General features: G+C 33.2%; 1 protein-coding gene across 1 annotated transcript in view; it reads right to left on the bottom strand.

Moving 5' to 3' along the window:
* LOC129253599 (matrix metalloproteinase-24-like) overlaps positions 1-10,103 on the bottom strand; it is a 31,033-nt gene extending 20,930 nt beyond the window's left edge. Inside the window, exon 1 of the mRNA XM_054892027.2 lies at positions 10,035-10,103. Coding sequence (XP_054748002.2) covers positions 10,035-10,103 — 69 coding nt within the window. The remainder of the gene's footprint in view (positions 1-10,034) is intronic.
* Positions 10,104-15,976: the final 5,873 nt, after the last annotated feature.

Here is a 15,976-nt window from a genome sequence, read left to right as displayed (position 1 = left end):
CCCTACTGTCTTTTTTCTGATGTTATTACATGAAATCATAATTGTTTCATTTTTGTTTATACATGCGTACATGATGTGTCTCCATTATAATGACATAAGTTGCAGCAATAAATAACTGATGCACCTGGTTCTTGGTAGAAAAAATTGGAATAAACCCAATTTCATTTAATAAAATACAGATATGACATCATCAGTTTGCTCATGGAATATTCATGAAGACATGCCTAGAACTGTTTCACCAGAATAATGCATATGTTTAAAATTCAATACCTTTTTTATTTGTTATCCGATTTTGACCAATTTTTTAGCATTTTGCTCAGTCTGGAGTATCCCTTTAAAGACTAAATTCTAGTTTAATGGAATTCGTGCACTTTCTTCAATATGTCAAGGTATGAAAAGAGAAAAATTTCTGACTTTGATTAAATACAATATAGTCGTGCAATGGCTTGAACTTTTTGGTTATTTTACTATTTTTATTAGTTTTATCATATAAGGAAGCGATTTTCCGATTTTCTTTTAATAACCAAAATTCACGATCTGCGACAGATCATGGACCTAGGTCCATGGATAGATTAACACGTGACTGAATTCCCCAGTGATCTTCCTAAGCTTATGTAATTTAATAATACATGAATAACTGAGAAAGCAATATTGCATTATCACTTTTAGTGCAACTTGAGAAATAACAAACACATATCAATTATAACATCAAATTGCCTCAATAATACTCATGTTTCTCCCATCATTATTATTCTCCATGTCCCAACAACATTTTAATAACTACACAAATCGTCTACTTCCGATGTTTGATTTCTGCTCATGGCCCCCTGCATCGCTGGCCTGCTTGTCGACCTCAAATCCTGCCATCCCCCTGATCCCAGCGATGAATCATTCCGAGCTTGCTACTCCAGGGATTTGGGTGTCCCCTGTCTAAACTTCTTGTCTTCCTGACTTAATGACCTCAAATACTATGCACCCAAATTTAACGATTTATTCGGATTTCGTTGCTAGTCTTGATAATCAAAAAAAGAACAAATGTAATTCATTATATTCGCATTTCCGTACAAAAGATAACTGGTTCATTGATCATTCTCTTTAAGATTAGTGGCGTTCCATACAGTACCAAAAAAAATCACAATTTGAATATATATATATATACATGTATATATAAATCCATTTTTGATTTCAAAATAAAGAGCATTAGGAAAATAAGGTGTTCCATATGATGCATTTTAATAGTGTACGGACTTATGAATCTTATCAAATATTCCGATTCCAAACGCAATGAGATAAGCACATCCCAGCAAACACAGAACGTTTTCAAAACGTTTTTTTTAAGGTCCTGTACATTTTCGTCCTAAATGAACGTTTTAAAACGTTTATATAACGTTTAAGTTTTACGTCAAAGTTAAGGTCTTTCAGAACGTTTAAAAACGTTTTTAGTGACGTTACCAAATTATACGTTTTGTATAGGATGTTTACAGGACGTTTGTTATAGGACGTTTACAAAACGTTTGTCGACGTAACAAAAGAAACGTTATGTACAAAACGTTTACAGAACGTTTACGTCTAGTTCAATAAATCAACTAAGGATTTTTCAAAACAAATATCAGAAATTATCATATTTTTTCTACGTGCAACCACCCTAGTAGTTTTTGTTGAGAGAATATTATATTTTTTTATATCTATTTTTAAAATATTTTTAGTAATAGGATGCCTTTCAACTCGAGTGCAGGGCCTCACCTGTTTAGCTTTTATTAAAGGTCAAGTCCACCCCAGAAAATGTTGATTTGAATCAATAGAGAACAATTTAACAAGCAAAACGCTGAAAATTCCATTTAAAATCGGATGTCAAATAAGAAAGTTATGATATTTTAAAGTTTCTCTTGTTTTTCCCAAAACGGTTATACGCACAAACCAGTGATAAGCAAATGAGATAGTCGATGATGTCCATCACTCACTATTTCTTTTGTTTCTTATTGTTTGAATTATACAATATTTCAGTTTTTACAGAATTTACAATAATGTAAAACTTGACTGAACCACATAATATCAAACATGTTCAGGGAGGAATAAAACTCGATTTCACATGACAAAGGGGAGAAAATTAGAATATTTCATATTACATATAATAGAATACAAACGAAACAGTGATTGGGTGACGCCATCAGTCACCTCATTTGCATACCGACCTGGGTGTGCATATAACTCTTGTGTGAAATTAAACGAAATTTGAATGTCGTGAATTTTGTATTTTGCATCCGATTTCGATGGAATTTTCAGTGTTATGCTTGTTGGATTTTTCTCATTTTACTAAAATTAGCTTTTCGTTGGGGTCGACTTGTCCTTTAAACACAAGCTGACGATGGAAGACCCTCTCCTATTTCGGGAGTGCATGCATCTATATCAGTGCATGAAGGCGAACCATACGTCATACATAATGCATTTTACCACCTCTATAGAGTACAGACCTGTGACGTCATAAGCCAATCATCAATATGGCTTCTAAATCTAATCATTTTCAAAGCAGCTCTAGTCAGATTTCAATGGTTGCTGATCCAAGACCAGAAACCTAACTAACTTATACGTAATTTGGGAATGTGACATCATCACTTTGGTTCTCCTCTGTTAGCTTTTAAAAAGGAAAAATTTACATAACGATCGAGGGAAAATATAACTAGGAATATTATATTTTGCCTTTTTTCGCTTAATCGAATGACAGTACATATCTTCTGTACAAGAGTGTGTATTTGCTTATTTGTAGCTTCTGAAGGGACATGGACCACATATTTGAAAGACCGTATGTAGTGAGTAGGCTAAGATCTTTAGTCAGTTTGGGCTTGTTATGGAGAATTTACCAAAGTCTTAATAAATTATGGTATTTTGCAGCCTGACACCATTCTGGAGAGGCCAACATCCTGTGTGAAATATCTAGAAAGTGACCTAGAGATTAGATCTAATATGAATCTTGGGTATGTCGATAATTCATATAGAATTCTTTATCGAAGAGGATAGATCATCTGTGAAATCTGTCTTTTTCTTTCAATGCAAATCTGCAAAGTCAAACAAATACACGTTGTTTCTTTTCACTATTACAAATAAAATCGTTGCTATTACCCTCTCACACTAGCTTCACTATTCCCTCCCCCTTCTCTATTGTCACGATGGTATATAATGATTTCATCTGAATGTTGACTTTAATATTTCTAGTTATTATTACAGAATTCCAACAGAACATCTGGAAATTTACAATAGCATGCCAACTCCCATATGATCATCTGATGACGCCATTAGCATATGACATCAATTTCCACGAAAATGAGGTTTTCAACCTATAAGAATAGTTCCTTTTTATTTCACTGTATGGATCTCTAGAATATCAAGGAAAACTTATACTTGTACGTGACATCCTGATTTTATATTCATCAACTGACCAAAGGCTTTAATTGCGTAAGATCAAGGGAGGGGAACAACTGAATTAATAACGTAATTTAGATGTAAAGTGTTCCTATAGAGCCATAATTCTAATTGAAAAATGAGAGAGAGGGAGAGTCAGAGAGAGAAGGAGAGAACAATATTAGATAGTATAAATGCAAGATTCTTATCTAATTATTTTCACGGTTTTCATGAAGCCTAATGTTACAGACAAATTGTTGAAACTTAATAATGAATTAAAAATCGAAAATAAACAAAAAACATTTCATATTCACGATGTTGGAAATGAATCTAAGATCTTCATGAATAACATGGACGTAGTCTAGCATAATTATTCAACTAAATGGAATATTCATTATTGGGGGCATTGTGCCAAAATTCTTCTAAATAAATTGTATGTTTTACAAAAAAAGAGCACTACGTGCAATTACAAATTCTCATCCGAGAACTCCATCTGGACCTCTTTTCAGAAAATTTAATATGCTAACTATATTTCAAATACATGAACTGCAAGTTGGATCATTTATAGACATGTATAATAAACACTTGCTTCCTCAATTTTTTTATGATATGTTTAAAATGACAAAGGATGTTCATACACTTAATACAAGACATGCTAATAATATGTATATTCCTCTGTTGAAATATCAAACTTCACGTAAATCGGTAAAATATTCTGGAGTAATTACTTGGAATGCAATACCTGTTAATATAAAAATGTCCCCATCTATTGCCTCATTTAAACGAAAGTATAAAATGCATCTCATGAAGGAATCTTAAGTACTTTATAATTTACCCATCACAATCCAGACATAAATGTACCCCCCCCCCCTTCTCTCTCTATATTATGTATGTTTCAATATGGCATTGGAGCCCAGCCTTTGAAAGGCCAATGGCCTCTGCTGGCTCCCCCATATTCTTGGTATTTGTATTCATATGTTTTCTTTTGTAAATATTTGATTGTATTTGAATGTTTTTTTACCAGAAATGGAAATAAATGAAATGAAATGAAATGAAATACTAAACAATATGGAAAGCTTGGAATCAGTTACTATATCATGATAATTTATTTGCCAAAATTCAAAATTTGTTCAACAGAATCTGGATATTCAGAAAATAAATAATGTAATAACGATCCAAATACCACTACAAATGCAGATACATGGCGATGGGCTAAAGTGCCACTCCCTTTTCTTAATTATCATGAATGAAGAGACATGAGTTAAATTGAACAAGATAGCATTACTTGGATCCCATTCAAACATACATTTATATTTATCCCATAGTTCTTCAGATACAGAGCTGGTAATGTAATTGGCTAGGTTTCTTGGCAGAGACCACTTTAAATGGTATCCATGCATTGCGTGGTACCCTTACGACTTTCTACCCTCTTCTCCTTCCTGTAGATCTACATGAAGGTCATTTTTTGAGCAAGTTCTGATCTCATGCTTTAGGGCCATTAAAGGAAATTATTGCCATGGTCTCGTAAGTAAAATATTGAGAAATCAGAGACGCTCCAGGCTCATAATTGTTCGTGGTATTGCCTATTCACATCCTCCAGCTTTTCTGTACATATCATTGTTTTCTAATTCAAAATAAACCACCAAGATGATAATTGCTTCATATTTTGTTGTCGGGAGCATGAAACAGAAACATCTGCATTAAATAGACTTGTATATATCACTAATACTTATTAATAAAAAGATTGAATAATTAAAGAAATAAATCGAGGTCTCGTAGGTAGTCACTATGTGAGTAAACTACAGCCATACACGAGTGAACTGCATGTATGGTCTTATCTGTATTCAATGTCATGACGGTCATTTTTCACCCTCGGTAACCCAGGAAGATCATCAAATTAATACTCCTTTTCCGATGGACATGGAGAAGGATCGAAGCCCTTCCGTTGAAAACATGCATATATCATATCATGATCTGCAATCGAATTCCAGTAGGTTACAACTATATTGAGTGCACGTAATTATAGATATCTACAGCACATTGCGATGAAAATAGGGACTCTAGCATGTAGAACTTCGTGTTTTACATGGTGAATTAATCATCACGTAATGTAGTAGTGAAAATATGAAGGGATCACTCCTTCATGAAATGTAAGGTTGGTCTTATTACGTCATCCATGGTCCACTAAACGTAAATTTACAATGCATTCCTTTTTAATACGATAAAGATAATCATTAACTTAGAGAATTGGACAGTGTTGAAAAGTCCAATGCATGTACTTTTTTTCTAAACAGATTTCTTTCGAAACAACATTTGATTTATACCTAATGAAATAAATTATTTTTTTTACACTGACCCTGATATCTACGTGGTGCATCAAAGACTACCATGGCAATGTTTGTATTTTCTTAGACAGGAAAGAGGATGAGTGAAAATGCATGTGGACTTAAGATTTGATAAACATCTAATTGGACTAATGAAACAAAATTATATGAATGTAGGATCGCCTAGAAAATTTTAGATTTTGAAAGTCTCCTAATTTCTATGGATTTTTGAAAGGAATCGTGGCGCCTTTGTCTTAACCTTTAACAGTTTATAGATATTCCAAGGATCATTTTCTGGCATGTGTCAGGGTTAGCAATCCTTTTGACAGATGACTAACTGGATTGGGAAGGGATAGAGAATATTTATCATATTTCCACCCATGATTTGATGATATCTGTTACAAAACTGGGTTACAAGTCCAAAGGAATTTTACGTTGCTCTCTTCTGTGTTCAGTTTACTTTGCAACACGAGTTTACAATGACTGTTAAAACCTAAACTAATTTATCACGAAGGACTGTTTTTCGTTCGTTTCTTTATCTTTTAATATAATTTTTGGGTGTGAATTCCTCCTACCCAGATGTAAGAACAACACACATTTCGGCATAAATAAAAATATTAAAAGTAGCAGTATTAACGATATAATCAATGTTGTTTCAATGACAGTACACTATTACTACTACCACCACCATCACCACCATTGCCATTACCACTACTACTACTACTACTAATAGTAGTAGTAGTTCAGTTTACTTTGCAATACGAGTTTACCACTTAAACTAATTTATCACAAAGGACTATTTCTTGTTCGTTTCTTTATCTTTTAATTTAATTTTTTGGGTGTGAATTCCTCCTAGTAGTAGTGGTAGTAGTAGTAGTAGTAGAAGAAGAAATAGTAGCAGCAGCATCAACTGTATTGATAGAAAAATATGTAATGGTGGTGCCTATCAATTCAACTGGTAAAAATGATTGTTAGAAAGCAACCGAAGACCTACTGCTAGTAGTATAGTAGTTGTGTATAGTAGTGATAGTAGTTGTAGTAGTAGCAGCAGCAGCAGCAAACGTTGCCGTTGTTGTTGTAGAAGTAGTAGTATTGGTAGCAGTTATAGTACTCAAAGAAATAGTTGAAGAAATAAAAATAATAATTATGTTTTTTGGTGGCGTTTTCATTTTTTTACTATTGTATCATAAATAGTATTAACATGTTCACTTTATTTCCTAAAGTAGAAAAACTCAGTGAGAAATCGCTGCATATACACAAGCATAAGTATTAGTTTACTTTTAAAATCATGTCACTTTCTCTTTAAAACTGATCAAGTCCTACAAACAATGAATGATGCATGCAATGCATTAGTAAGCATGGTAAGTGGTATGTGCTAATACACTGTAACACATCTATTTTCAAGTAATATTCGTTTAGAATAGTCTATATTTAGCTTATGCGCAACTCATTGAAATTAATCCTGACAAAACAGATTATATACAGTTAACACATAATTCTTGAGGCCCCGATGTTAGACCCGTCTATCTTTAGATTCGCACAGAGAGATCTGTAAAATGATAACACTTTAGCAATCATCGTTTTGGGAACCTTCTGTGTATGAATAAGCATCTACTTTCCTGTGTGTGGAGGAAGCCTGGGTAAAATACAAGTGAACAATGGCACATGGAGTGAGTGTGGGTGGGTGTGTGAGTGTGTGGGTGGGTGAGTGTTCAGTTGGTTCGTGACTGTCTTTTTATTAACTAATTAGTATTATACACAAGTATTGATAATTTGAGGCTTTCTTTGAAATACATGTGGGTGGGTTTGAATTATTAAAGAGCCTCCATTGTGACAAGGATAACATTAATGGTGAATACATGGCTTATACTGAATAATATGCTCTACATTTTCCACTCTGACATAGTATAGAAACTTTTTAATGATTATATTGATATCTACGCAGATCATCATGATGTCTCATTATCATAATATAAGATAATAATGAAACATGACATGATGTTATCGGATACCCTAAATTAAAGACCAAACAAAGTACGTGGTCGGGTGATGTAGATTAATAAAAAAGATATTTAGATAAGTGGATTGAATTTTCTTTGTTTTCATTTTGTTAATGTAACCTGTTTGTCTATTTTAGCATTGTTTCTTTTTATCTCGAGCACTAGTTTATCCGTCAGTCATTTGATCCAGCCCTGTATATCTTCCGCATAAGCATCTCCATTACGGCAGGGGCATGGCGTTGTCACTAAGAAATTACTATTTTAATTCCATGTCTCAGAATCTATCGAATGATGTTTCAAATGCATTTTCAGCTATTATTAATCCAACGTGCCACAAATCGCATATATTAGCGTATAAAACACCCTACTTTTCGCATACTAAGTACAATTTTTTGTTACTATTCAAAAAGCCCTTATTTGTGGCAAAGTTTGAAACACTAATGAGCACACAACGTTAATAAGACAAATCGGGACTTCGTTGTCAGAAAGTTAGCAACTCGCTTCTGGGAAAGACATTGTTAATGATATGAAACACAGTGTGGTTGTGAAATCAAAAGATATCTTTTTTTAATCAACAGATCAAGGAAACTATGGTAAATTGTTCTGAAGTAATAACATTTTTTCGAATAAACATGGTACTCGTGCCAAAATACGAAATTCCAAGAACCATGATACTTATCATTAATGAATTTGTTTAAGATTTATTTAGATATCATTTCTTTTTCAGAAAGTCAGTGCTACTGATTACCCTCTATCTATGCCATCTTGCAGATCTATGAGGAGTCTTTCAGGACAGCCTACCTCCGCTTTTATCAACGTATTCACATCACGCCTTTCTATTGATATATGTTATGAAAAGCTGTCGATCCGTAGGCCTAATCTAAAATGGATAATTATATCTTAGAAATATTACTGATAAAAACCGGGTCTCTTTTGGCATACGGGACAGCTCTGTGATCACAGTGAAGAGATTCGTCAACCTTCATTGATTTGTACACTCATATACAGACGGAATCTGGAAGACATCTTGGCGCAGAAGGATGTACTGAGCCAAATTTAGGCAGTGATTCTCTCCCTTGATTTGGATGGCCTTCAATGGATTCCCATCTACGCATTCGTGTTGCTCTAAGAAACAATCCCGTGAGGGTTTCGAAGTGTCGAGTGATTCTAGACAGTCTTGTATGGTGGGTAGTAACTTATATCTCCTGTAAGATAATGACACTGTTGCAGAATTCATTTCCTAGCATATCATGTATGCTCAAAACGGTGAAGAGTGCAAAGAAACATGAAACCATTCGTTGATCTAAAACTGAATTTAGTTGTGTATATTTAAATTCGGTATGAATTAGGTGGTTTTCTTTAAGTATTGACTAGTCGTGAATATGCATAAAAAAGCCTATCGTCGTATAATTCACTTAGCCGTTTTGGTGATTTAAGCTAATGGCTTAATCTAATATTTAAAAAGATTAAGATCGAATCTGTTTTTCATTCTTGGTCTTGCCGGCCACAAACTTTATTCATTTTTATTGGTTGAGTTTCCCGAATGCTTAATATTTGCATGGTAACAGCTGACACGTAAATTTACTTCTCTTCTTTATAGCGAGTGGCCTAACAGAAATGACAGAAGCGCGTTTACTCTACGCTGATTTGAACGGAGAAAGGTGGTCAGTGATCATCACGGAAATGAAAAAGTCTAATAATTGGAGATTCTGATGAAAAAAAATTTGGGTAGTATAAGTCAGATAAGAAGCTCAGATGTGAGACCTCTACTGATTTGGAAAATTATAGTATTTTAACGTTTTTTAAAGCCAGCTAAAGTGTAATCTGTCATGTGCAGAGAAATAGGAAGAAAATAGACATAATATGGACTATTTAGCAACAAAACGTTTAAAATATTCGTTAGAGGTATCCAGACTGAAATGACGGGATGGGTTCTTTTGATTTGTTACCAATGATCTCATCTGTTGATTGATGACCGCCATGAAAATCGGAAGTTATGACTGGCGTCGAATGATTCGACATACTTGCCTACAACTGGACTTCAGGGAATATAAGATTTATTCAATGTAAATGTTCATAGAACGTACAATTTGTGGATATAGAGCATAGAGTTACGGGTGCGTTACCATTTTTAGTAAGGAATACCAAGACATCAGGTGTGTTAAAACGCTTACCTCCTTTTCGTGGCATCCAGTTTTCATGGTTTTCGTGAATTTCCTAATTTTCCATTTCTACTTCTGCCTTTCTGTTTACATGATGATAGAATCTAAGAAAACTTTTAATGCAACAAAATTACATACAGAAAGTTTCTTACCGTTCCCATTGCTACCTCGTCGTCATCATCCTCTTCGCTTGATGCTCCAACAAGAGCAATGCCTACCATCATAAGGTGTATCAATATTGAAATCAACCCCATCAAGCTCATCCCAAGTATCTTGTAATCTTTCGACATCCTGTAAATCTGATGAATACGAATTTCGAAGGGGATTTCTTTTCGTCAGGATAATATTCCTTATAACGTTGATGCAATTAAAAAAGAGGCGGGAAATACAATACAATAATTATTGTCCTTTCATGTTATAATATGAATTACGATGTTGGAGTTGTAAGGCTCGGCGTTACAAAATGTTACTGTGTCCTGTCAAGGAGTTGGTCCGGTGGTGCTACTTTGAAGATAAAAATCATAAAGTTGAGTTTGATGAAGGAGAGATTGTTCCCTCCCTTGTTGATGGATCGAGGGACGGTTGCACCACTGAGACAGTCGTGATCGAATAAAAACCAGCTTGCAGGAATCCGCGCGCTCTCCACTTTCTGACTCACTTTCCTGTACATATATGCTTGCCTGGCTGGGTATTAAAATGTCAGGTTATGCGCGCGAATATCATTGCTTTTCTCACTTAGTCCTTGATGGACAAAGAAGGGTTTAGCTTTCGGAGATGTTCTTATTGTACAAGTAAGTAAATATAGCTAACTATATAAATCTATTTTCAATAAATTCAACTCCATTGTCTGTTCAAAGAGTGGAGAGAATTCGGCATACATATTTACATTCCATAAAAATCTTTAATAATGAAGAATGAATGACTTAAAGTAATGAATATATAGCCGTTTAACTTTTTTGCAACATTCTGTCTTTTAAATTTCAAATTATTAACATATGGTTTTAATAAACAAAATGTATTGATGTATCTAGAAGGTAATAACGCATACAATATAGAAAACCTCTCATTGAATACTAAAGGGACTGCTTAGATAAAGTTGGTAATAGCATATACGTTCAACATAATATACCTGTTAGTTTCTACGACCCCATCTTTTCATTCGACTTAAGGAATTAAGTAAAACCAAACAATCTGTCATTTCTAAAGCATAAACAAGGTTATTGCTTTTTTAATACATAAAAAGTAACTTTGTATTCAAAACGGTTTTTTTTATCTATAGACAGTTTGTTTTGCATTCACAGACTATTTGAAAACAATGGCATTACATTCAGAACTATGGTCGAAATATTCAGTACGATACTAATCACGCTAAATGCAAGATCAAATAAGATGTATGAGTATTTGTCTTCATAAATTCACCTGTAAAAATGACACATAATAGACTGAGGTTCATATCTTTACAGTGCTTTTTTAATTTGGCAAGGATCTATTTAACACCTGTTATGGGTGATTTATACCGGTCAAATCATAATTCCTCCTAGGCCATTAATTAATCCAATGTCCTAATCCATTGAAATCTCATTTCGTAATCTACCGCCTCCACCTCTTACAACATAACAACGAAAACCAACACCTAATATTTACCAATTACTGAAATTTTGAATTAGCAAGAATCCGCTCTTTGCACTGAATTAATCAATGAAATAGCTCTGTATCAGTAGTTTAATTTCTTTCAATTTTTAACAAAGCGTAAATAAAGTAACAATTTTCTTATTAATGTCTAAACGCACAACCACAGCTGGGAATTCAAAGAATAATGATGATCTAAGATCCAGCGATTTTTATCATTTGAAATAATACTAAATAGATTCATAACGTGTTATCTTGTCTAAGACGGATTTGAAACGTGAGTGAAAATGTATACACTGAAACTAAATATCGATAAAATCACGAGTAAATAGTTCACTTACTCATCGTGAATACTAAGCATGTAAAAAAATTGATATACATGGATTTTACAGTTATAACGTATAATGAGATTTCATTGTTATAAAAAATAAGTTATATTCTGATCGATTGTAGTTAGATTGCATAGTTCATGACTAAGTCGTTTTCTTTTTTTTATGGCATTCTAGGCCTAATGCCATTGTGATTATTGTATTATTTGAATGGCAAACATACTAATATACATATATATATATAACCATTCTGGTGTGGAACGTGCTACATATAAAATGTTATCATCAAACACATTTCATCATACAGGATTTAGTTTTAATACAATTTTAGATAAATATTAAATGTATTTTCATTCGGTATCACTTCTTACCCTGTCGAGATGGGATCGGGTGTATTTTAATAGAGGATGTAGTTTTTTTTTGCATGCAATATATTTGGAAGTTCAAGTCTACATCTAGTACAAGTGTAGTAGAACTAGCATTTTAGAAACATAACTGAAAAGTTTATGAAAACAAAATTCACAAATGTAGTAGAACTACCATAGATAACTTTCTGAAAAGTTTATAAAAACAAATTCTGATCATCATGACTCATATATCCCAAATACCCATTGTTTTAATATTTCGACTTGCCCCTCATTAGTCATAACTGCATCACAACTGCTCCCAGCCAAATCTTCTGAATTCAGAAGAGTTTTAAGGGACGCGGTCGGTATTTTAAAACCCATTGATTCATAGGCAATTTGATTATTCCCAAGTTTAGTATATCAAACATGTGAATACTCAAGAGTATATTAGAATTTCAACTTTAGCGGCATCTGAAAATATTTATAAGTGTATTTTAATGTTTAAATTTTCCGTAAAAATTAAATTCTGCAAACATAAATAGATTTCAGTAATCTTTTCTTCTTGTAAATGGTTTGTAAATAGATTTTTTACAAGCTTTTTCATAAAAGTGTATAACACTCCCTTATCCCCTTTATTTAATTTCTGACTAACAATATTCAGATTACTGACATCAAGTGGTTATTTTGTGTTGTTTTGCATGTACATTAAATTCTACTGATAAGCCAGCTATTGTTCTCTGTAACGAATGTCCATCTGATGAAGGTGAGAATGAAACAAAGATCGACACGAATTCGTTTGTTTCCCTTGTCCGGAGTGAAATTGTGATTTTTTTTTTCTATTGTAAAGAAAATTGATTTTTGTAATTATGATAATAGAAACTATTAAATAATTATTAACGTACGTAGCAACACTTGCATTTAAAAATATATTTTTTCTAAATATATAATTCTTTCATGTTATTTTAGTAGCACACAATCATGTGATCTTATCGTAACTGTAAAAGTTTAACAGTTTTTTGTTTGATTCAATAAATAGTATTGTTTCCTATACATCTAGACTGGCGCGGAGATTTTTAGCGATTGTTATTACACCCCAGCGATCAACAGACATGATTACGATTTCAAAATATGATAGGTATACAGTCATGTAGGTTTTACTGATATAATGTGGGTTAGATAATGTTTTAATTCTAATGTAACTACGTCTTTATCTTTATCATTACTTCTGAGTGAGAGAAAAATATAAATATATACAAGAATTACTATAACTGCGAATTCAACAAAGTTCGTTAAATAACAACATGGCCAATGCGAGATGATTTATCCTGAACATTGAAAGGTGCCTTTTTATCTCATTTTATATTACCCTGGATGGGTTACCTTGAAGCAATTTCACTCTTGGCAAGACCTATCAGGGTATAATGTCATAAAGCAACCTTGAGGATGAGAGGTTTTACTAAAAATACAAATAGATACCTATTGTTAGCATGGTAAGCAATTCAAGTATATTCAAATCAGATTCAGATTCAAATTATTGTTTTGTGGCAGAAAAAAAAATTGATTTTCACAAATTGCTTAATAAAAGTGACACATATCTCATAATTTTGAAATATACCATCAATTCAGAGAAACCAGAAAAACACATTAAAGATATAGTCACATGGAACGGACATTATTTCTTTTTACTTCATATTTTTCGGTTATTTTGATTCGTTTTGTTTCATTGATAAAAATACTGTCCGAAAACATATGTTCAGGTGTGATAAAACATTTTAATTTCGGTATATTGGGAATGGGTAATCAGGTAACGGTATATGGAAGACGAACTTAGTTTTAAGTATCAACTGTTTTCTGATAACTTCAGGTTCGATGGCCTCATCTACTTGTCTGGATTTTACAGCATCTGAACATATCAAAGCAGTATAAGGTTGTACTGGTGATCAAAGTTACAGGCGATCAAAGCAAAACTGAATTGGGAACGGTGACCACTGTAGTGTTAAAACTAAATTAATGAACGATATGTTGTCCACCCTGACATTGTTGCATGTGTTGTACAAATAAAAAAAATGCTCATAGAAATCAGGGCAATAGGAAAAGGGAACACTACACTACATAACTTACGATTTTTTTTTGGTAATCACCCCTCTCCACCTAAATAATAAATTAAACAAATCCAATGTTGCAACACGATGGTTTTAATTCGCCTGTGTAATCATTTTTCATTCTCGTAACCTTTCCTGATGAGGCACAGTAGTCAGATATATGACATCATAAATGCCTCTATAAAGTACAATTGTAAATTGTATGGCTAGAAATAATTGTTCACATTCGTAAGATGCAACCGAGTCCGAATTGCGATTTGTAGGCTAAATATAGACTTTTATTTTTTCCCCTAAAGAATGATCAGAAAGCAAAGACATAAGGCATGAAATAATCATCTCTGATTAACCCTGATTATTATGTTCTTGAAGATATTATGGACAAACTTTGATAAACCGAAAGGATAAAAATTAGATTGTGCGGTCATCATTTAGCCGTTCATTGTGATTAGTTCGACTAATATTACTGTCTCATATTTCTCGAAATTAATACAAAGCAATTAACCTAATTAGGTTCGTTACTATATATGGGTGTGGCGGTGTTTTATTCACTTCAATAATCCTCACACACAGTTTTAGAGACACTGTGAAAATTTAGGTCCATTTATTTACGTGTAGTAAACATATCAATGGGAAAGTGCTCGTAGAAAATTGATACTGGAAGTTTTAGTATTTTTGTTACACGCGGAAGGCCGAGCCCAGACCGATCACTAAAGCTTTTACATTATTCCAAATGATTGATTTGGAGTGGGTATCCTTTCATTGACTATAAACATGGCATTATGTAGGCCTATATTGGAACCTGCTGGTAAATATGGAAAACACAACTTTTAAAAGTTGAAGGCGTGATCCGCACAGCATATTAACTCCTCAACAGAATAATAACCGTTAATGTCATCCGTGTTACTACATTATGTCTACACCTTCGACCACTCGACCACAGCTAACACTTCCAGAATTGTTTCAATTCTGTTTCTTCCCATCTGTTATGTAGTCTTATTTTCAGAAGTCGTTCGGACGTTAGATTCCCCCCTCCACCTTATTCGACGTGCCAAGTGATATGTCTAAGGGCCTTTAATGATATTTGCCTTCAGATTCTTCTTCTTTCACGTTTAAAGGTCAAGTCCGCCCAAGAAAAATGTTGATTTGAATAAATAGAGAAAAATCAAACAAGCAAAACGCTGAAAATTTCATCAAAATCGGATGTAAAATAAGAAAGTTATGGCACTTTAAAGTTTTGCTTATTTTTCACAAAACAGAGATATGCACAACTCAAATGAGAAAGTTGATGATGTCCCTCACTCACTATTTCTTTTGCTTTTTATTGTTTGACTTATACAATATTTCATTTTTTTTATATTTGACAATGAGGACCAACTTGACTGAATCATATAGTATTAAACAATGCTCATTCCACATGTTCAGGGAGGAATTAATCGTTGTTTCACTTGACAATGAGGAGTAAAATAGAATATTCCCTATTTCATATAATAAAATACAAAATAAATAGTGAGTGGATGACGTCATCAGTCTCCTCATTGCATACCCAACAGGATGTGCATACAACTGTTTTGTGAAATTAAGCAAAAGTTTAACATGTCATAACTTTCTTATTTTACATCCGATTTTGATGAAATTTTCAGTGTTATGCTTGTTGGATTTTTTATTTTTATTTAAATCAAGTTTTTGT

The sequence above is a fragment of the Lytechinus pictus genome, chromosome 2, assembly GCF_037042905.1.
Source record: "Lytechinus pictus isolate F3 Inbred chromosome 2, Lp3.0, whole genome shotgun sequence".
NCBI classification, from domain to species: Eukaryota; Metazoa; Echinodermata; class Echinoidea; order Temnopleuroida; family Toxopneustidae; genus Lytechinus; species Lytechinus pictus.
The sequence above is the reverse complement of the archived record's forward strand: the minus strand, read 5'-3'. Positions and strand labels throughout refer to the sequence as shown.